Genomic DNA, 22,824 nt, shown 5'->3' with positions numbered 1-22,824 from the left:
ATGAACTATAGCCATTGAATTCTACCGTGCAACTATACTGTGGGTTATAGGAAAATAATGCATGCTCTAGAATGCCCTTCAAGCCAATCAGAAACAAGTATTCAACAATGCCATGGTATAAATCGGTATGATCATGGTCTGATTGTAAACATTTACATTAGTTTCTTCCAACTGCTCACACGTTTTCAAAACTGCCCTTTTTTTTCAAAACTCTACACAATTCTATCTAGTAAACTTGCTAGCTACTTCAGTGGATGTTGAACACATATCTAGCGACAAAGGAACACATATCTAGCGGCAAATGTGTTAAATGATAGCCAAGTTATTAAAAAGGATAATCAACTTGGGGCTCTATGCATTCTCTGGAAAATAAGGCAACTCTGTGGAAGGGTCACGTTATTCATTATTCGCCATAGAACGCATAGCCTCATTTATTATCCCTTACAGATGGACAGTAGACTATATGATGTGAATTTAAGTAACCTGTGAAAGTGGACTGAATAGTGATCTGTTAAGTTAGGTAATAAATGATGAGAAGACGACAGGATGAGAAGAGTGTCTGGGTAGATGTATCACCATGTTGCTTCCACCTATCCAAACCTCTCAGCTCTACAGGAGGGTTTAGGGATTCAGACAGTAACCTCTCAGCTCTACAGGAGGGTTTAGGGATTCATTAAACAGTAACCTCTCAGCTCTACAGGAGGGTTTAGGGATTCATTAGACGGTAACCTCTCAGCTCTACAGGAGGGTTTAGGGATTCATTAGACAGTAACCTCTCAGCTCTACAGGAGGGTTTAGGGATTCATAAGACAGTAACCTCTCAGCTCTACAGGAGGGTTTAGGGATTCATTAGGCTGGAAGAGTGACTCACAATAGATATTCAGGTGATTTTAGAGCTCATACCTGATTGGTAGTTGCAGGACTCCCTGAAGAACAGGTATCCTCCGGGGGAGAGCCATCCCAGCATCCTCTCTGTTAGTGACGTCAGCTCCTCGTCACTCAGATACATCAGCAGCCAGTTGGAGAAGATGATGTCAAAACTGATGGGGGGGGGGGGTTCACATCAGAATAACATCATAACTGATGGGGGGGGGGTTCACATCAGAATAACATCATAACTGATGGGGGGGGTACACATCAGAATAACATCATAACTGATGGGGGGGGGGGGTTCACATCAGAATAACATCATAACTGATGGGGGGGGGGGTTCACATCAGAATAACATCATAACTGATGGGGGGGGGGGTTCACATCAGAATAACATCATAACTGATGGGGGGGGGGTTCACATCAGAATAACATCATAACTGATGGGGGGGGGGGGTTCACATCAGAATAACATCATAACTGATGGGGGGGGGGGTTCACATCAGAATAACATCATAACTGATGGGGGGGTTCACATCAGAATAACATCATAACTGATGGGGGGGTTCACATCAGAATAACATCATAACTGGTGGGGGGGTACACATCAGAATAACATCATAACTGATGGGGGGGTACACATCAGAATAACATCATAACTGATGGGGGGGTTCACATCAGAATAACATCATAACTGATGGGGGGGTTCACATCAGAATAACATCATAACTGATGGGGGGGGGGGTACACATCAGAATAACATCATAACTGATGGGGGGGGTTCACATCAGAATAACATCATAACTGATGGGGGGGGGGGGTTCACATCAGAATAACATCATAACTGATGGGGGGGGGGTTCACATCAGAATAACATCATAACTGATGGGGGGGGGGGTTACACATCAGAATAACATCATAACTGATGGGGGGGGTTCACATCAGAATAACATCATAACTGATGGGGGGGGTACACATCAGAATAACATCATAACTGATGGGGGGGGGGGTTCACATCAGAATAACATCATAACTGATGGGGGGGGGGGTTCACATCAGAATAACATCATAACTGATGGGGGGGGGGTACACATCAGAATAACATCATAAGCCTGATAATAAGATGTTATAAAGGCTCACAAAAGTTTAGAACAAGTAGTAATGCCCATCGGCTTTAGACAAAGTTGCATCCCAAATGGCACCATAGTCTCCAGATAGCGCACTAGTTTTGACTGGAGCTCTATGGTCCCTGGTCAAAAGTAGTGCACTACGTAGGGAATAGGGTGTCATTTGGGACACAGACAGTGTCATCTCATATTAGTGTACTCAGTTCCAACCGAAGGCGAAGGCATAGGTGAGACATCTCGTCAAACCAGTTTTAAAAAACAACACTACCTTAGTCATAGACTTTGAACATGTTTCGCTACGCCTTATCAATCCAAAGTCATAATGTCAATATCTTTATGCAAACAAAACACCCAAAAAATCAGAGAACTTTTCTTATCTTGCTAAGTTTACCAGTAAACTACCAGAATTTTGTTCACTTTCAACAGAATATATGGCATTTTAGAAGATAAATTCAAGTGTCCTTTTTGGGTACTTCAGATTATCACAGGTGTCTGTAATTATCTCTGGCCCTGTGTGGCCTTATAACATGGAAAATATACAAGATGAATTTAAAATAAACAATAGAATGACAAAACTGTAAAACATGATCTTAAATACAGTATAAACCATTCAGCATTAAATATACTGTATAGTATTTTGTGCAGACTTTGAGGCCACGATGGTGGCAGTAAATAGTAGCAAGAGTTAATTGAAAATAAAGCCATTGTTGATTAGATGCTTTTTTCATTAATTTGGCTATTTTCTCTTGAACCATCTGGTCTATCTACTAGAAACGCATGGACAATATGGACACAGATATAAAAAATGTATACTATATATTAATAATACTTTTTTACAGTTATGCAACTATAAATGACCAAAGTTACCATAGATTGCCATAGATTACCTCTTAATTACCCAAATTACAGAAGATTCTGGTAACTTTGGTAAATTACCGGTAGCTTTGCAACCTTACGCAAATCTGTTTAATAATATATTATATTATTATTATTATTATTATAAACATTATATCAAACAGCAGACCTGTTTTTGGGGAAGTCCAGCTTGGTGACGTCTGCCTGGAGGAAGGAGGCGTTGCTATAGTGACTGTTGTCCTGTCTGTTCTTCTCCACGAAGCTCTCCATGAAGTCGACCGCTGTCACGTGACTGGCCTGGGTCAACAGGTGGCTGGTGTATCTACTGGAAGAGACCAAACAAACAAACACAAAGGTCAAACACCTCCACATCAGACAGCGAGTGTCAAACTGCTAACAAGTGTCCACATCACCTGACCAGGAAAAACACAGGTCCCCATCATAGCCCAGGGCCAGGGAGTTTTCCCTGTCAGGTCACATGGTCAGTTAAACCTCATGGCTCTACAGAGATCATGACACAGTACATGCTTGCTGTTATTAACAGTCTATCTGGTCAGTTGTTTTCTAGATATAGTTCAATAGAGCCACTGACCCGATGCCGGCGCCCAGCTCCAGGACCCTCTGGCCGGAAAGGCTGGGCAGCAGGGAGAGGATCTCAGGCAGTTCGTGCTGGGTCAGCTCCTGGGCATGAGAGTCCAACATCATTTCCTCAACCGTGGCCTGGCGGCTGTGCTCCTTCCAGAACTCTGTCATGGTACTCCTCTCTACTCAGTGGAGAGAAGAGGGAGACAAGAACTAAAGCAAACTGCTGGACAAATACACAGCAAAACCAACACCAACATACTGTATTTGTATATTTGTTTTATGTGCCCAGTCTGTGTTTTATTTTGATAAGAATTGTCATTCTTTCTGAATTTTATACTGTAGTGTTACTACGGCATGAGAGCAACAGGAGGTACAACTCCCCATAACAAGAGGTACAACTCCCCATAACAAGAGGTACAACTCCCCATAACAAGAGGTACAACTCCCCATAACAAGAGGTACAACTCCCCATAACAAGAGGTAGAACTCCCCATAACAAGAGGTACAACTCCCCATAACAAGAGGTACAACTCCCCATAACAAGAGGTACAACTCCCCATAACAAGAGGTACAACTCCCCATAACAAGAGGTACAACTCTCCATAACAAGAGGTACAACTCCCCATAACAAGAGGTACAACTCTCCATAACAAGAGGTACAACTCCCCATAACAAGAGGTACAACTCTCCAGAACTCTAAAGAGCAACAGGAGGTACAACCCCCCATAACAAGAGGTACAACTCTCCATAACAAGAGGTACAACTCCCCATAACAAGAGGTACAACTCCCCATAACAAGAGGTACAACTCCCCATAACAAGAGGTACAACTCCCCATAACAAGAGGTACAACTCTCCAGAACTCTAAAGAGCAACAACAAGAGGTACAACTCCCCATAACAAGAGGTACAACTCTCCATAACAAGAGGTACAACTCCCCATAACAAGAGGTACAACTCTCCATAACAAGAGGTACAACTCCCCATAACAAGAGGTACAACTCTCCAGAACTCTGAATTACTGGAACAACATATTGCAGAAATCAATCACTGTTTTGTAATTAATAACAACAACATAAACCAAAAATAACAATAATCAGAACTACAGCTAACAGGTTATGTAACTGTCAAAACAGGACACTATAACTGCCTGACGACTCAAATTAAATTATTCTGATGCTCTATCTTTCACGTCAGTGGGCGTGGCTTAGAGTTTGGCAGGAGCAAGAAGTTTGGGTAGCCAGGCAATATACAGTACATGACCAAAAGTATGTGGACACCTGCTCGTCGAACATCTCATTCCAAAATCATGGCCATTAATATGGAGTTGGTCCGCCCTTTGCCGCTATAACAGCCTCCACTCTTCTGGGAAGGATTTCCACTAGATGTTGGAACATTGCTGCATTTCTTGCTTCCATTCAGCCACAAGAGCATTAGTGAGGTCGGGCACAGATGTTGGGCGATGAGGCCTGGCTCGCAGTCAGCGTTCCAATTCATCCCAAAGGTGTTCGACTGGGTTGAGGTCAGGGCTCTATGCAGGCCTGTCAAGTTCTTCCACACCGATCTTGACAAACCATTTCTGTATGGACCTCGCTTTGTGCACTGGGCATTGTCATGCTGAAACAAGAAAGAGCCTTCTCCAAACTGTTGCCACAAAGTTGGAAGCACAGAATCAGAATGTCATTGTATGCTGTGGCATTAAGATTTCCCTTCACTGGAACTAAGGGCCTAGCCGAACCATGAAAAACAGCCCCAGAACATTATTCCTCCTCCACCAAACTTTACAGTTGCCACTATGCATTGGGGCAGGTAGCGTTCTCCTGGCATCCGCCAAACCCAGATTCGTCCGTCGGACTGCCAGATGGTGAAGCGTGATTCATCACTCCAGAGAACGTGTTTCCACGTGTTTCCAATCTCCTGATGAACAGTTCTTGCGCTGACGTTGCTTCCAGAGGCGGTTTGGAACTCAGTAGTGAGTGTTGCAACCGAGGACAGATGATTTTTTACATGCTACGTGCCACGCGCTTCAGCACTCAGTTCTGTGAGCTTGTGAGCTTGTCAGGGTTCTGTTCTGTGAGCTTGTGGGGCCTACCACTTTGCGGCTGAGACGTTGTTGCTCCTAGACATTTACACTTTACAATAACAGCATTACAGTTGACTGGGGCAGCTCTAGCAGGGCAGAAATTTCACTAACTGACTTGTTGGAAAGGTGGCATCCTATGACAGTGCCACGTTGAAATTAAGGTCATTCTACGTCTATGTTTTGTCTATGGAGATTGCATGGCTGCGTGGTCAATTTTATACACCTGTCAGCAACGGGTGTGGCTGAAATAGCCAAATCCACTAATTTGAAGGGGTGTCCACATACTTTTGTATATATATATATATATATGTATATATATATATATATATATATATATATATATATATATATATATATATATATATAGTGTAACTGCAGCAGCTATCGCTATTAGTAGCCAACTAGCCTACTATCAATGTATCATCTAATAGTTATAGTGGTTCCCAACTCCGGTCCTCGAGTACCCCCCAACAGTTCACATTTTCATTGTAGCCTTGGACAAGCACACCTGATTCAACTAATCATCAGGCCCTCAATTAGTTGAATTAGGTACGTTTATCCGCGGCTACAACAAAAATGTGTACTGTTGGGAGTACTGGAGGACCGGAGTTGTAAACCGCTGTAATAGTACAGTGTAATTTACAGTAAACCATTCCAGGATTGATCTACATCAGTTAGGATTACTTCCATCACGTACATGAACAGACTAAACTCCGAGCACATGTTGGGACAAAACAAACCTTGTAATTATTCACTTCTGACAAGAAAATGTCCATCACATTTTAATAAACCCACACTGTTACAGTCGATAGAGAAGAGGATGGAAACCATATCATTCTTACCTTTGATGTCCATGTTTGATGAAGTTCTAAACAGTTTAAGTTGTAAGAACAACTGTCAGTCTTAGTGTTCAGTGACTCTAACAGCACCAACTATCCGCCGATGGTATCAACTGTTATCACTGTCAGACTAATGGAAACTTATTGCCACTGCTCGTGTTCAAATAACGGGTGACATAAGTGCGTGTAGGAGTTGGCTTTCCATATCGACAGGTACAGAACTGACCATTCCGATGCTCCGAATATGAGGGGAGGGGAGAGAACAATTACGCATGAATAATCATCTGGGTAAAAAAAGGGGGGGATCTATGTTGGCACGGAATTTCCCTTACCTTACCGACCATGCCTGTTGAAGAACCGAGCTGGTGAAATGTCACTTATTCAGGAGGAGGAGATAAAACGATATTGAGTCATCCATCCATGTGGTATAAAAAATAACAGTAAGATGAATGTAAATAAGGGCGTATTAAAAGGGTATAACCGGTGGTCTGTGCACAGGGTGTCTGCGTGCGTTATCTTACCGAGGTTGAAACGAGTCCCTTTCGTCCCAAATGTGCTGACACCGTTGGGATGGAGTCGCTCATGTGTGGCATGTATGCATACCCGGATTGCGCAATATTGCCTCATGCAGCTGCTTTCTTTAAAAGCGTGTCCTTTTTAAAGGGCCAGGTAGTGCTCGGTTCAGATTGACGATGAAACTCACGCAGCAGATGACATGACCAGACGACAACATTTTTATTTTTTTATTTTGAATTGAGGAATTACACATTTTCTTTCCATAATGGGAGGCCAGGTGTTTTGAGAAGCACATCCATTTCAAAATGGGCATAATTACAATACATGTTATTACCAAAAAAAACTAAAAAACATTCAATGTTGTTTCAAATGGCTATGATAAAATAACATTAAGAGAGAGTGAGAGAGAGAGAACGAGAGAGAGTGTGGGCACATTCCTCTGCCCAGGCGTTGCTGACGCCTGTCAGACTTTACAACGCCCAGATAGGTGTTGTACATATTAGCTAACAACATGATCTGTTACAGCAATCTGTCAGTCCATGGCACAGTTGATAACGTGGCACGCAACCATCGGTTGATTCATGCAACGTCTTTGCGTGTGAGAGAAAGATGGAGTGAGAGAGAGATGGAGGGAGAGAGAGATGGAGGGAGAGAGAGATGGAGTGAGAGATGGAGTGAGAGGGATGGAGTAAGAGAGATGGAGTGAGAGGGATGGAGTGAGAGAGAGCTGGAGGGAGAGAGAGATGGAGGGAGCGAGAGATGGAGTGAGAGATGGAGTGAGAGAGAGATGGAGTGAGAGAAAGATGGAGTGAGAGAAAGATGGAGAGGGAGAGCGATGGAGTGAGAGAGAGATGGAGTGAGAGATGGAGTGAGAGAGAGATGGAGTGAGAGAGGGATGGCAGGCCCACTCGTGGCCAGGGTTGGGGAGTAACGGCATTACATGTAATCAGTTACATGTAAGGGATTTCAAAAAACACGTTACCAGCAAAAATATCGTAATCACTTTACAGATACTTTTGAAAAACTATATGATTTTTTCAAGGATTACTTTTAAATTCTGAAAGGATGTTTTCTAAATTTCATTCAATTCAGCATTGAAAAAAAGGCGCAAGTTTTAAGTTGATTCAACCTGAGCGAGTCAGACACCACTATGATAACACACCAAATGTGTTTGATGGATCGTGGGAAAAGGGCAGGCTACAGTCCAAGCTATCTCTTCCAATGGTGAGACTGCTGTCGGCATCCGAAGATGATCCAACTTGAATAAACGCTTGGAGCAGCAGTGGTGTAGTCTACGGCGATACGGATATCACTTATTTGATGTGAATCACACTGCCGCTCTCTCATTTAGCTTTACGGATTGTGATTGTTGTGGATGGCTATTCAAAAATCTAAATGTGCATTTGAACCCAATAATGGTTGAATTCAAGAAGTATAAACTGCCTATCAATCTTTTGTTTTTTTAAACCAGTGGACAGCCAGTGAAAAATGTGATCTTGCAACACCTGCGTAGTGGAATAATGGAAGACAAGTGAGGATTGTATTGCTCAATGTAATTCATGCTGAAAAAAAATCCATAGGCCTAATGAAAACATGCTCAAACTCGCACACTTTTGATCGACTTAAAGGGGCAATCTGTAGTTGCTACATCCATTTTTGCGCTTATAAATTATATATATACTTTACCAGTGAAAAGTTTGGACAGACCTACTCATTACAGGGTTTTTCTTTATTTTTACTATTTTCTACATTGTAGAATAATAGTGAAGACGTTAACACTATGAAATAACACATATGGAATTATGTAGTAACCAAAAAAGTGTTAAATAAATCAAAATATATTTTATATTTGAGATTCTTCAAAGTAGTCACCCTTTGCCTTGATGACAGTTTTGCACACTCTTGGCATTCTCTCAACCAGCTTCACCTGGTTAGTAAAATCACATGAGCTGAAACAGAGCTCTGGCAGGTAACTCCTTCAATTCTTCTGCTTGCCCCTTCTGCTTTCCAACAATCTTGAAGAGATTCCCTCATTTTCTCAAATGTTTGTATAGTCTCATAACATTGTTAAAACAATCCTTTTGAAATCATGGATGGTCAGTCCTTGAGAGTGGTTACATTTCTCCAGGCCCATCCCTCAGCTTTTTACCAAAACAGAGGCTGGGCACCGTTTTGTTATTGTTTAGTCTGTGGATTTGCCTTTTAAACAGCTGCATATTATGAAGATATCAAAGTTGCACCTGCAAAAAGGTAAACAATAGGCCTATAGCAAATGCAGCATATGGCATACATTTTTCACATGTAAATAGCACTTTTCAGTAGTGCTCAAAGTATGCCATTTTATGAGCGCAGCATTTATTTTTCAACTCGAATCAATGAGCCCAATCAGTCCTCCATGACAACAAAATCATAAACAACAGAGTAGGGCTGGCTAATAAGTCCTTAGTTTTGGGGTTATGCTAAGGTTAAACAATTTGGCCAATCTATACTTCCATATTTCCAAGTCCTATACTTGAAGATCAAGGGGTATAACATTTATTGGAATGACTGCAATTCTGATGGTTTTTATGTAAATATGTAATTTAATCATATTATTATATGTAGTAGAAAGCGATGGGTTAAAAGAAGCCTACATAACCAACCCATAAAGTAAAATGTAACATCCACGTATGTTCAGCTATGTAAACTTTAACATTGATTTATCCTGCGATAGATGTCGTTCAACTGGTAACACACATTTTTGTCTTCTTCTAATGCCTCTTAAGGGGAAAGTAATCTAAAAGTAATGGAATGTAATCAGAATACATACTGAGTTTAGGGTAATCCAAAAGTTACGTTACTGATTACAATTTTGGTCAGGTACAGTGCCTTGCAAAAGTATTCATTTCCCTTGGCAATTTTCCTATTGTGCTGCATTAAAACCTGTAATTTAAATGGATTTTTATTTGGATTTCATGTAATGGACATACACAAAATAGTGAAATGAAAAAAACTACTTGTTTCAAAAAAAAAAAAAATTTTAAATGGAAAAGTGGTGCGTGCATATGTATTCACTCCCTCTGTTATGAAGCCCCTAAATAAGATCTGGTGCAACCGACTACCTTCAGAAGTCACATAATTAGTTAAATAAAGTCAACCTGTGTGCAATCGAAGTGTCACACGATCTGTCACATGATCTCAGTATATATACACCTGTTCTGAAAGGCCCAGAGTCTGCAACACCACTAAGCAAGGGGCACCACCAAGCAAGCGGCACCATGAAGACCAAGGAGCTCTCCCAACAGGTCAGGGACAAAGTTGTGGACAAGTACAGATAAGGGTTGGGTTATAAAAAAATATCAGAAACTTTGAACATCCCACGGAGCACCATTAAATCCATTATAAAAAAATGGAAAGAATATGGCAACACAAAAAACCTGCCAAGAGAGGGTCGCCCACCAAAACTCACAGACCAGGCAAGGAGGGCTTTAATCAGAGGCAACAAAGAGACCAAAGATAACCCTGAAGGAGCTGCAAAGCTTCACAGCGGAGATTGGAGTATCTGTCCATAGGACCACTTTAAGCCGTACACTCCACAGAGCTGGGCTTTACGGAAGAGTGGCCAGAAAAAGCCATTGCTTAAATAAAAAATAAGCAAACATGTTTGGTGCGAAACTACCCAACTACCCAACCATATGTAAGAGGGTACTCTGGTCAGATGAGACTAAAATGTTGCTTTTTGGCCATCAAGGAAAACGCTATGTCTGGCGCAAACCCAGCACCTCTCATCACCCTGATAACACCATCCTTGCCGATGAAAAACATCCCCACAGTGAAGCTGGGGATGTTTTTCATTGGCAAGGACTGGGAAACTGGTCAGAATTTAAGGAATGGTGGATGGCGCTAAATACAGGTAAATTCTTGAAGAAAACCTGTTTCAGTCTTCCAGAGATTTGAGACTGGGACAAAGGTTCACCTTCCAGCAGGACAATGACCCTAAGCATACTGCTAAAGCAACACTTGAGTGTTTTAAGGGGAAACACTTAAATGTCTTGGAATGGCCTAGTCAAAGCCCAGACCTCAATCCAATTGAGAATCTGTGGTATGACTTAAAGATTGCTGTACACCAGTGGAACCCATCCAACTTGAAGGAGCTGGAGCAGTTTTGCCTTGAAGAATGGGCAAGAATCCCAGGTCTAGATGTGCCAAGCTTATAGAGACATACCCCAAGAGACTTACAGCTGTAATTGCTGCAAAAGGTGACTCTACAAAGTATGGGCTTTGGGGGGCGTGAATATTATGCACGCTCAAGTTTTCAGTTTTTGTCACGTCCTGACCAGTAAAGGGGTCTATTTTTAATTGTAGTTTGTAGTTTGGTCAGGACGTGGCAGAGGGTATTTGTTTTCATGGTTTTGTGTATGTGTTTAGATAGAGGGATATTTTGTGTAGAGTGTTTCTGGGGTTTATTGGTGTAAGTGTCGATGTAGAGGGGGTAGTTGATTTAGGTGGTTCGGGGTGTGTGTGTATTGTAGAGGGGTATTTGATTTATGTGTTCCGGGGTGTTGGGTATGTTCTTGTGTTTGTATTTCTAAGGGGCTGTTCTAGTTTTGTATTTCTGTGTTGGCCTGGTATGACTCTCAATCAGGAACAGCTGTACATCGTTGTTGCTGATTGAGAGTCATACTTAGGGAGCCTGTTTTCACCTGTCACTTTGTGGGAGGTTATTTCCGTGTTTAGCGTTATGCCTTACAGGACTGTCTATCGTCGTTGTGTTTTTGTATACGTTTTTGGTTTCCCTTCTTTGTCATAATAAAAGAAGATGAGTGTACATATACCCGCTGCGTTTTGGTCTCAACCCTACTACCGTGACAGTTTTGTTATTTCTTGTTTGTTTCACAATAAAAAAAATTTTGCATCGTCAAAGTGGTAGGCATGTTGTGTAAATCAAATGATACAACCCCCCCCAAAAATCAACTTTAATTCCAGGTTGTAAGGCAACAAAATAGGAAAAATGCCAAGAGGGGTGAATACTTTCGGAAGCCACTGTAACTGATTACATTTAGAAAGTAACCTACCCAATCCTGCTCGTGGCTGGCCTTGATGACACACAATGTCAATAAGTAACCTGCTGTGTGTAGTTGATAACTGGTTTGACATTTAACACAATTTCAACACAACTTCCAAAGTTCAATGCCAGATGGCATGGCCACGGGGGCTTTTGTTTTTGGAAACCTTTACCTCATACTGGGTCATGTTAGACAGGCTATACAGTCGTGGCCAAAAGTTTTGAGAATGACACAAATATTAATTTCCACAAAGTTTGCTGCTTCAGTGTCTTTAGATATTTTTGTCAAATGTTACTATGGAATACTGAAGTATAATTACAAGCAATAATTGTCAAAGGCTTTTATTGTCAATTACATGAAGTTGATGCAAGAGTCAATATTTGCAGTGTTGACCCTTCTTTTTCAAGACCTCTGCAATCCGCCCGGCAATGCTGTCAATTAACTTCTGGGCCACATCCTGACTGATGGCAGCCCATTCTTGCATAATCAATGCTTGGAGTTTGTCAGAATTTGTGGGTTTTTGTTTGTCCACCCGTCTCTTGAGGATTGACCACAAGCTTCTCAATGGGATTAAGTTCTGGAGAGTTTCCTGGCCATGGACCCAAAATATTGATGTTTTGTTCCCACTTTTGCCTTATGTCAAGGTGCTCCATCATGCTGGAGTGGCATTGTTTGTCACCAAACTGTTCCTGGATGGTTGGGAGAAGTTGCTCTCGGAGGATGTGTTGGTACCATTCTTCATTCATGGCTGTGATCTTAGTCAAAATTGTGAGTGAGCCCACTCCCTTGGCTGAGAAGCAACCCCACACATGAATGGTCTCAGGATGCTTTACTGTTAGCATGACACAGGACTGATGGTAGCGCTCACCTTGTCTTCTCCGGACAAGCTTTTTTCCGGATGCCCCAAACAATTGGAAAGGGGATTCATCAGAGAAAATGACTTTACCCCAGTCCTCAGCAGTCCAGTCCCTGTACCTTTTGCAGAATATCAGTCTGTCCCTGCTGTTTTTCCTGGAGAGAAGTGGCTTACTTGCTGCCCTTCTTGACACCAGGCCCTCCTCCAAAAGTCTTCGCCTCACTGTGCGTGCAGATGCACTCACACCTGCCTGCTGCCATTCCTGAGCAAGCTCTGTACTGGTGGTGCCCCGATCCTGCACCTGAATCAACTTTAGGAGACGGTCCTGGCGCTTGCTGGACTTTCTTGGGCGCCCTGAGGCCTTCTTCACAACAATTGAACCACTCTCCTTGAAGTTCTTGATGATCCGATAAATGGTTGATTTAGGTGCAATCTTACTGGCAGCTATATCCTTGCCTGTGAAGCCCTTTTTGTGCAAAGCAATGATGACGGCACGTGTTTCCTTGCAGGTAACCAAGGAAGAACAATGATTCCAAGCACCACCGTCCTTTTGAAGCTTACAGTCTGTTATTCGAACTCAATCAGCATGACAGAGTGATCTCCAGCCTTGTCCTCGTCAACACTCACACCTGTGTTGAGAGAATCACTGACATGATGTCAGCGTGTCCTTTTGTGGCAGGGCTGAAATACAATGGAAATGTTTTTTTGGGGGATTCAGTTCATTTGCATGGCAAAGAGGGACTTTCCAATTAATTGCAATTCATCTGATCACTCTTCATAACATCCTGGAGTATATGCAAATTGCCATCATACAAACTGAGGCAGCAGACTTTGTGAAAATTTATATTTGTGTCAATCTCAAAACTTTTGGCCACGACTGTACTAACTGCACGAGTGGGGTTGTTGTACCTACTCCCCCCCCCCCCAGAGGATGTAGGGTCTAGAGCAGGCCTGGGCAACTCCAGTCCTCGGGAGCCTGATTAGTGTCACACTTTTCCCCCATCCCTAGCAAACACATCTGATTTAAACTAATTGCATTTTTAACTAAAGTTCATGATTAGTTGATTATTGGAGTCAGGTGTGTTAGCTGGGCTGGGACAAAAGTGTGACATCAATCAGGCCCCCAAGGACTGGAGTTGCCCAGGCCTGGTAGTGGAACAATAGAGGGGATACGAGACATTCTACTAAATGACACTATATGCTTATTTTTATGTGATTTGTTAAAAGTTTACTCTGGCACTGTATATGATTGGAAGATCTGGTCAATAGATACTTTGGTTGTAATGATTGATTTGGAGGCTAGACACAAGATCAAGTTTTGGGTAAAAGTTCAGGATGACACACTGGAGTGAATCAAAGCAGAGTTGTGTTTATAGTTGCGAGTACCATATCAAAGTGTCTCTTGTTTCAGGGTGACTAAGGGGCTGTATAGTAGACTAACGGGGCTGTATAGTAGACTAACGGGGCTGTATAGTAGACTAAGGGGCTGTATAGTAGACTAAGGGTCTGTATAGTAGACTAACGGGGCTGTATACTAGACTAACGGGGCTGTATACTAGACTAACCGGGCTGTATACTAGACTAACGGGGCTGTATACTAGACTAAGGGTCTGTATACTAGACTAACGGGGCTGTATACTAGACTAACAGGGCTGTATACTAGACTAACGGGGCTGTATACTAGATTAAGGGTCTGTATACTAGACTAACGGGGCTGTATACTAGACTAAGGGGCTGTATAGTAGACTAACGGGGCTGTATACTAGATTAAGGGGCTGTATACTAGACTAACAGGGCTGTATACTAGACTAACAGGGCTGTATACTAGACTAAGGGGCTGTATACTAGACTAAGGGGCTGTATAGTAGACTAAGGGGCTGTATACTAGACTAACAGGGCTGTATAGTAGATTAAGGGGCTGTATACTAGACTAACAGGGCTGTATACTAGACTAACGGGGCTGTATAGTAGACTAAGGGGCTGTATACTAGACTAACGGGGCTGTATACTAGATTAAGGGGCTGTATACTAGACTAAGGGGCTGTATACTAGACTAAGGGGCTGTATACTAGACTAACGGGGCTGTATACTAGACTAAGGGGGCTGTATAGTAGACTAAGGGGCTGTATACTAGACTAACGGGGCTGTATACTAGATTAAGGGGCTGTATACTAGACTAAGGGGCTGTATACTAGACTAAGGGGCTGTATACTAGACTAACGGGGCTGTATACTAGACTAAGGGGGCTGTATAGTAGACTAAGGGGCTGTATAGTAGACTAAGGGGCTGTATACTAGACTAACAGGGCTGTATACTAGACTAAGGGGCTGTATACTAGATTAAGGGGCTGTATACTAGACTAACGGGGCTGTATACTAGACTAAGGGGCTGTATACTAGACTAACAGGGCTGTATACTAGACTAACAGGGCTGTATACTAGACTAACAGGGCTGTATACTAGACTAAGGGGCTGTATACTAGACTAAGGGGCTCTATACTAGACTAAGGGGCTCTATACTAGACTAAGGGGCTGTATAGTAGACTAAGGGGCTGTATAGTAGACTAAGGGGCTGTATACTAGACTAACGGGGCTGTATACTAGACTAAGGGGCTGTATACTAGACTAAGGGGCTGTATACTAGACTAACAGGGCTGTATAGTAGATTAAGGGGCTGTATACTAGACTAACAGGGCTGTATAGTAGACTAAGGGGCTGTATAGTAGACTAACGGGGCTGTATACTAGACTAAGGGGCTGTATACTAGACTAACAGGGCTGTATAGTAGATTAAGGGGCTGTATACTAGACTAACAGGGCTGTATACTAGACTAACGGGGCTGTATAGTAGACTAAGGGGGCTGTATACTAGACTAAGGGGCTCTATACTAGACTAAGGGGCTGTATACTAGACTAAGGGGCTCTATACTAGACTAAGGGGCTGTATAGTAGACTAAGGGGCTGTATACTAGACTAAGGGGCTCTATACTAGACTAAGGGGCTGTATACTAGACTAAGGGGCTCTATACTAGACTAAGGGGCTGTATACTAGACTAAGGGGCTCTATACTAGACTAAGGGGCTGTATACTAGACTAAGGGGCTCTATACTAGACTAAGGGGCTGTATAGTAGACTAAGGGGCTGTATACTAGACTAAGGGGCTCTATACTAGACTAAGGGGCTGTATACTAGACTAAGGGGCTGTATACTAGACTAAGGGGCTGTATAGTAGACTAACAGGGCTGTATAGTAGACTAACGGGCCGTATAGTAGACTAAGGGGCTCTATACTAGATTAAGGGGCTGTATACTATAGTAATCTTACTTATCATCGCCTATCAGCATGCAGGACTGTTCAACGGCATCCTGGAGGGACCAAACCCTTCTGGTTTTCATCCTCTCCTTCTAATCAGGGACTAATTCAGACTTGGGACACCAGGTGAGTGCAACTAACTACCAGAAGTGTATTGACCCTCCAGGACCGGAATTGAACAGCCCTGGGTTGTAGGCTAGGCTACTTCTGGCTTTAGCCCCCTTTTACAGTCATAGATGTTTTTACAAGGGAGGAGCTGGAGCGATGCAGATAGAAGTCAACCAGTGTGTGACTCAGGCACAGTATTTACTGTTTCTCTGTGGTGGAGGGACACAGTTATGCCTGTGTATGAGTGCACCACAGAGGGTTTCAAGCAGTGTTTGATTGTGTGATTATAAAATATTAAATAGTACAAGAGGAAGGCGTTTGTGCCCCACAACAAATGTCAAAATGACTGTAATCTGACCACTGCTACACTCTCACCAACTGAACCAATCATACCTAACCTTAGCTGGAAGGGGCCAATCATACCTCAGCTGTAGGAGGACGTGTACGTTATGTTCCCGGCCTGTTAAAGATTGGATGTTGTTCCATACACAGCTACTAGATGGTACCAAAGCTACTTGAGCGAGTCTGAAATCTGATTCCTCACTACAATGTTGGTAAAATACTTTAGAATACTATCCATTCATACTCACTAGATGTCAGTATATAGCCATATATATTTTTATTAAGAATGTACAAGTGTGCAGCAGTGGAGGCTGCTGAGGGGAGGACGGCTCATAATAATGTCTGGAACGGACCAGATGGAATGGAACCCATGGAACCCATGTGTTTGATGCCTTTGATACGGTTCCACCAATTCCACTCCAGCCATTACCACAAGCAATTTTCCCATGTCCCTCTTTGTGGCACCCGACCACACGACTGTCTAGGTGCGACAAAACTCGGGCCTGTAGGACCTGCCTTGTTGATAGTGTTGTTAAGAAGGTAGAAACTAGGGCCTGTAGGACCTGCCTTGTTGATAGTGTTGTTAAGAAGGTAGAAACTAGGGCCTGTAGGACCTGCCTTGTTGATAGTGTTGTTAAGAAGGTAGAAACTAGGGCCTGTAGGACCTGCCTTGTTGATAGTGTTGTTAAGAAGGTAGAAACTAAGGCCTGTAGGACCTGCCTTGTTGATAGTGCTGTTAAGAAGGTAGAAACTAGGGCCTGTAGGACCTGCCTTGTTGATAGTGTTGTTAAGAAGGTAGAGCAGCTCTTTTATTATGGACAGACTTCTCCCCATCTTAGCTACTCTTGTATTAATATGTTATGACCATGACAGTTTACAATCCAGGGTTACTCCAAGCAGTTTAGTCATCTCAACTTGCTCAATTTCCACATTATTCATTACGAGACGTAGTTGAGGTTTAGGGTTTAGTGAATGATTTGTCCCAAATACAATGCTTTTAGTTTTGGAAATATTTAGGGCCAACTTATTCCTTGCTACCCATTCCAAAACTAACTGCAGCTCTTTGTTAAGTGTTGCAGTCATTTTAGTCGCTGTAGTAGGTGATGTGTATAGTGTTGAGTCATCTGCATACATAGATACACTGGCCTTACTCAAAGCCAGTGGCATGTCGTTAGTAAAAATTGAAAAAAGCAAGGGGCCTAAAACAGATACCCTGGGGATTTCCTGATTCTACCTGGATTATGTTTGAGAGGCTTCCATTAAAGAACACCCTCTGTGTTTTGTTAGGCAAGTAACTCTTTATCCACATTATAGCAGGGGTGTAAAGCCATAACGCATATGTTTTTACAGCAGCAGACTATGATCGATAATGTCAAAAGCTGCACTGAAGTCTAACAAAACAATCATTTTATCATAAATTTCTCTCAGCCAATCATCAGTCATTTGTGTAAGTGCTGTGCTTGTTGAGTGTCCTTCCCTATAAGCGTGCTGAAAGTCTGTTGTCAATTTGTTTACGGTGAAATAGCATTGTATCTGGTCAACCACCATTTTTCCCAGAAGTTTACTAAGGGTTGGTAACAAGCACCAAGCCACCTTGGTAGGCAAATGTATTTTACAGAAGTGTTCCCAACAAACAGTGCAGGAATGCTGCTGATGAAACGATGCCAAACAGCATAGAAGCAAGAGTAACCCAAAGCGTTGTGTTTTATCCCTAGTAACAGACCAGCAGACTGGAGAAACTCCAGGGGTGAATGTAATTGGTGTTCCACTAAAGACAGTCTGTTGTGTTATGTCCTTCCACTGCTGCAGGGGCTTGGCCTTCACAATGACTTCACTACTAACAGGGACACTGCTGCAGTGTTGCAGACTTCACAATGACTTCACTACTAACAGGAACACTGCTGCAGGGGCTTGGCCTTCACAATGACTTCACTACTAACAGGAACACTGCTGCAGTGTTACAGACTTCACAATGACTTCACTACTAACAGGAATACTGCTGCAGTGTTACAGACTTCACAATGACTTCACTACTAACAGGAATACTGCTGCAGGGGCTTGGCCTTCACAATGACTTCACTACTAACAGGAATACTGCTGCGGTGTTATGGACTTCACTAGTAACAGGAATACTGCTGCAGTGTTATGGACTTCACTACTAACAGGAATACTGCTGCAGTGTTACAGACTTCACAATGACTTCACTACTAACAGGAATACTGCTGCAGTGTTACAGACTTCACAATGATGGCTCTGGTCAAAAGTAGTGCATTATTCATAGGGAATAGGGTGCCATTTGGGATGCATAATATGACTTCCACTGCTGCAGGGCCTTCAGTTCACAATGTACAGGAGGAGTCTGTTCCTAGACAAGGACCTGGGCAGTGGATGGATGGTTGACCTTGGCAACACCAACACAAAACAATTTCCAATTGGTCTTAACACAATAGAAAGTGGCAGTTCATACTACAGATTTTCACCTACGTTAGTTACCTCCAAATAGTACAGCGCTGTCTATCGCCTGTACAGTATGTTACTGCAGGTAAAAAGGGATATTGGTAGATTCAATGTTACCTGTTATGAATATTCAGTGGGTCTTTCATGTTTTGTTTTGTTTTGTTCTTTCTTAGCACCAGAATTAAGACCACTGAGAACTGTTCAGAAGGATACTGCTGCCTTAGTCTCAGTCCAGTTTTTAAAACAGAGTTCCCCAGAGAAACCAGCATATAGAGTCTGTAGAAGCCATGGTGGTAAGTAGCTGAGCTGTCAGAGTTCCCCAGAGAAACCAGCATATAGAGTCTGTAGAAGCCATGGTGGTAAGTAGCTGAGCTGTCAGAGTTCCCCAGAGAAACCAGCATATAGAGTCTGTAGAAGCCATGGTGGTAAGTAGCTGAGCTGTCAGAGTTCCCCAGAGAAACCAGCATATAGAGTCTGTAGAAGCCATGGTGGTAAGTAGCTGAGCTGTCAGAGTTCCCCAGAGAAACCAGCATATAGAGTCTGTAGAAGCCATGGTGGTAAGTAGCTGAGCTGTCAGAGTTCCCCAGAGAAACCAGCATATAGAGTCTGTAGAAGCCATGGTGGTATGTAGCTGAGCTGTCAGAGTTCCCCAGAGAAACCAGCATATAGAGTCTGTAGAAGCCATGGTGGTATGTAGCTGAGCTGTCAGAGTTCCCCAGAGAAACCAGCATATAGAGTCTGTAGAAGCCATGGTGGTAAGAAGCTGAGCTGCTGCTGCCGTGAACCAAACCAATGGTGTGAATGTGTAAACTAGCTGAAGGGAATACATAGACCTACATTCGCCTTGAAATCCCATGGAGGAAATAAAGAAATTGCACTTCACTTGAACTCCAGTAAGAGGTGGGTCATCACAGCAGGAGGGGAAAAAACATTTGTCATGAAAGATTCAGCGGGAATCCTAGGAAACACACTGAGTTCTTCCAGGTCATCCTCCCAGGGGTTAAAACATGAGACGTTCCAGGTTATTATCCTCCCAGGGGTTAAAACATGAGACGTTCCAGGTCATCCTCCCAGGGGTTAAAACATGAGACGTTCCAGGTTATTATCCTCCCAGGGGTTAAAACATGAGACGTTCCAGGTTATTATCCTCCCAAGGGTTAAAACATTAGCTGAGGAGATTTTAAAATCTCTACAGCAAGCCTGATGTAGGTGGAGGGTATGTGTGTGTGTGTGTGTGTGTGTGTGTGTGTGTGTGTGTGTGTGTGTGTGTGTGTGTGTGTGTGTGTGTGTGTGTGTGTGTGTGTGTGTGTGTGTGTTTATTTATTTATTTCCCACTGTGCATTACTGTAAGTGCCGGGGTGTACTGACTGCAGAATAGCCAGTAGAGAGCAATAACCAGGCGTGAGACTTCTCCCCCTCTCCTCTCCTCTTCTCCTCTCCCCCTCTCCTCTTCTCTTCTCCCCCTCTCCTCTCCTCTTCTCCCCCTCTCCTCTCCTCTTCTCCTCTCCCCCTCTCCTCTTCTCTCCTCTCCTCTTCTCCCCCTCTCCTCTCCTCTCCTCCCCCTCTCCTCTTCTCTTCTCCCCCTCTCCTCCCCCTCTCCTCTTCTCTTCTCCCCCTCTCCTCTCCTCTTCTCCTCTCCCCCTCTCCTCTCCTCTCCTCCCCCTCTCCTCTTCTCTTCTCCCCCCTCTCCTCCCCCTCTCCTCTTCTCTTCTCCCCCTCTCCTCTCCTCTTCTCTTCTCTTCTCCCCCTCTCCTCTCCTCTTCTCTTCTCCCCTCTCCTCTCCTCTCTCCTCTCCCCTCTCTCTTCTCCTCTCCTCCTCTCCCCTCTCCTCTCCTCTCCTCCCCCTCTCCTCTTCTCTTCTCCCCCTCTCCTCCCCCTCTCCTCTTCTCTTCTCCCCCTCTCCTCTTCTCTTCTCCCCCTCTCCTCCCCCTCTCCTCTTCTCTTCTCCCCCTCTCCTCTTCTCTTCTCCCCCTCTCCTCTTCTCTTCTCCCCCTCTCCTCTTCTCTTCTCCCCCTCTCCTCTTCTCCTCTCCCCCTCTCCTCCCCCTCTCCTCTTCTCCCCCTCTCCTCTCCTCTCCTCTTCTCTTCTCCCCCTCTCCTCTCCTCTTCTCCTCTCCCCCTCTCCTCTTCTCTTCCTCCCCCTCTCCTCTCCTCTTCTCCCCCCTCTCCTCTCCTCTTCTCCTCTCCTCCCCTCTCCTCTTCTCTCCTCTCCTCTTCTCCCCCTCTCCTCTCCTCTCCTCCCCTCTCCTCTTCTCTTCTCCCCCTCTCCTCCCCCTCTCCTCTTCTCTTCTCCCCCCTCTCCTCTCCTCTTCTCCTCTCCCCTCTCCTCTTCTCTTCTCCCCTCTCCTCTCCTCTTCCCCCCCTCTCCTCTTCTCTTCCTCCTCTCCCCTCTCCTCCCCCTCTCCTCTTCTCTCCTCCCCTCTCCTCTTCTCTTCTCTTCTCCCCCTCTCCTCTTCTCTTCTCCCCCTCTCCTCTTCTCCTCTCCCCCTCTCCTCTTCTCTTCTCCCCCTCTCCTCTCCTCTCCTCCCCCTCTCCTCTTCTCTTCTCCCCCTCTCCTCCCCCTCTCCTCTTCTCTTCTTCTCCCCTCTCCTCTTCTCTTCTCCCCCTCTCCTCTCTCCCTCTTCTCTTCTCCCCCTCTCCTCTTCTCTCTCCCCCTCCTCCTCTTCTCTTCTCCCCCTCTCCTCTTCTCTTCTCCCCCTCTCCTCTTCTCCTCTCCCCCTCTCCTCCCCCCCCTCTCCTCTTCTCCCCCCTCTCCTCTCCTCTTCTCTCCTCCCCCTCTCCTCTTCTTCTCTCCCCCTCTCCTCTCCTTCTCTCTCCCTCTCCCCCCTCTCCTCCCCCTCTCCTCTTCTCTTCTCCCCCTCTCCTCTCTCTTCTCTCCCCTCTCCTCTTCTCTTCTCCCCCTCTCCTCTTCTCCTCCCCTCTCCTCTTCTCCTCTCCCCCTCTCCTCCCCCTCTTCTCCTCTCCCCCTCTCCTCTTCTCTTCTCCCCCTATCCCCTTCTCTTCTCCCCCCTCCTCTCCTCTTCTCCCCCTCTCCTCTCCTCTCCCCTTCTCTTCTCCACCTCTCCTCTTCTCTTCTCCCCCTATCCCCTTCTCTTCTCCCCCTCTCTTCTTCTCTTCTGGTCAGTGTTGCATCCCTTCCTCCATTTTCTTCTTAAAGACTTTGTGCCTCATCATCTTCTCAAACGTCCATATTTGTTTTCAATATGGGAACTGACCTTAACGATTGTTCTTAGGTGCTGCAACTCAGAGGGTTTAATCATTATACTACACATACATGGAGTGTACAATACACTAGGAACACCTTCCTAGTATTGAGTTGCACCCCCTTTTTCCCTCAGAACAGCCTTAATTCGTCAGGGCATGGACTCTACAATGTATCGAAAGCGTTCCACAGGAATGCTGGCCCATGTTGACTCCAATGCTTTCCCACAGTTGTGTCAAGTTGGCTGAATGTCTTTTGGGTGGTCGATCATTCTTGACACACACAGGAAACTGTTGAGCGTGAAAAACCCAGCAGCGTTGCAGTTCTTGACACACAAACCGGTGCGCCTGGCACCTACTACCATACCCTGTTCAAAGTCACTTAAATCTTTTGTCTTGCCCATTCACCCTCTGAACGGCACACATTTACAATCCATGTCTCAGTTGTCTCAAGGCTTAAAAATCCTTCTTTAACCTGTCTCCTCCCCTTCATCTACACTGATTGAAGTGGATTTAACAGGTGACATCAATAAGGGATCATAGCTTTCACCTGGATTCACCTGGTCAGTCTATATCATGGAAAGAGCAGGTGTTCCTAATGTTTTGTTCACTCAGTGTATAATATTACAGATA

The 22,824-nt window shown here is 44.1% G+C and overlaps 1 protein-coding gene and 2 long non-coding RNA genes across 10 annotated transcripts in view; 1 reads left to right on the top strand and 2 right to left on the bottom strand.

The window, feature by feature from the left end:
- The window catches only part of LOC115166946 (phosphoethanolamine N-methyltransferase 3), a 45,760-nt gene that overhangs the window by 8,887 nt on the left and 14,049 nt on the right, over positions 1 to 22,824 (bottom strand). For 2 of the 6 annotated variants that reach the window (XM_029720920.1, XM_029720945.1), the window contains 3 exons: positions 3,445 to 3,616; positions 3,022 to 3,177; positions 904 to 1,040 (listed from right to left, as the gene is read on the bottom strand). In XM_029720920.1, the coding sequence (XP_029576780.1) occupies positions 904 to 1,040; positions 3,022 to 3,177; positions 3,445 to 3,616 (465 nt within the window). Of the gene's footprint in view, positions 1 to 903; positions 1,041 to 3,021; positions 3,178 to 3,444; positions 3,620 to 6,360; positions 6,563 to 6,878; positions 7,000 to 22,824 lie in introns of those variants that run through there. The other 4 variants (XM_029720911.1, XM_029720927.1, XM_029720937.1 and 1 more) reach the window with 4 other exon arrangements.
- On the bottom strand, positions 198 to 897 carry LOC115166983 (uncharacterized). The gene is made up of 2 exons (XR_003870417.1): positions 642 to 897; positions 198 to 600 (listed from the first exon to the last, which is right to left on the bottom strand). It is a non-coding gene; the product is annotated as an uncharacterized LOC115166983 (long non-coding RNA).
- Positions 3,670 to 4,737, top strand: LOC115166973 (uncharacterized). Of its 3 annotated transcripts, XR_003870407.1 has the most exons (4): positions 3,670 to 4,115; positions 4,173 to 4,282; positions 4,321 to 4,386; positions 4,431 to 4,737. It is a non-coding gene; the product is annotated as an uncharacterized LOC115166973 (long non-coding RNA). The 3 variants fall into 3 exon arrangements; XR_003870415.1 differs by having other exon boundaries at positions 4,173 to 4,260; positions 4,321 to 4,737; XR_003870405.1 differs by having other exon boundaries at positions 4,321 to 4,737.

Source organism: Salmo trutta, chromosome 3 (assembly GCF_901001165.1).
Source record: "Salmo trutta chromosome 3, fSalTru1.1, whole genome shotgun sequence".
In the NCBI taxonomy this organism is placed as follows: domain Eukaryota; kingdom Metazoa; phylum Chordata; class Actinopteri; order Salmoniformes; family Salmonidae; genus Salmo; species Salmo trutta.
Note: the sequence above shows the minus strand (reverse complement) of the source record. Positions and strands in the feature narration are given on the sequence as shown.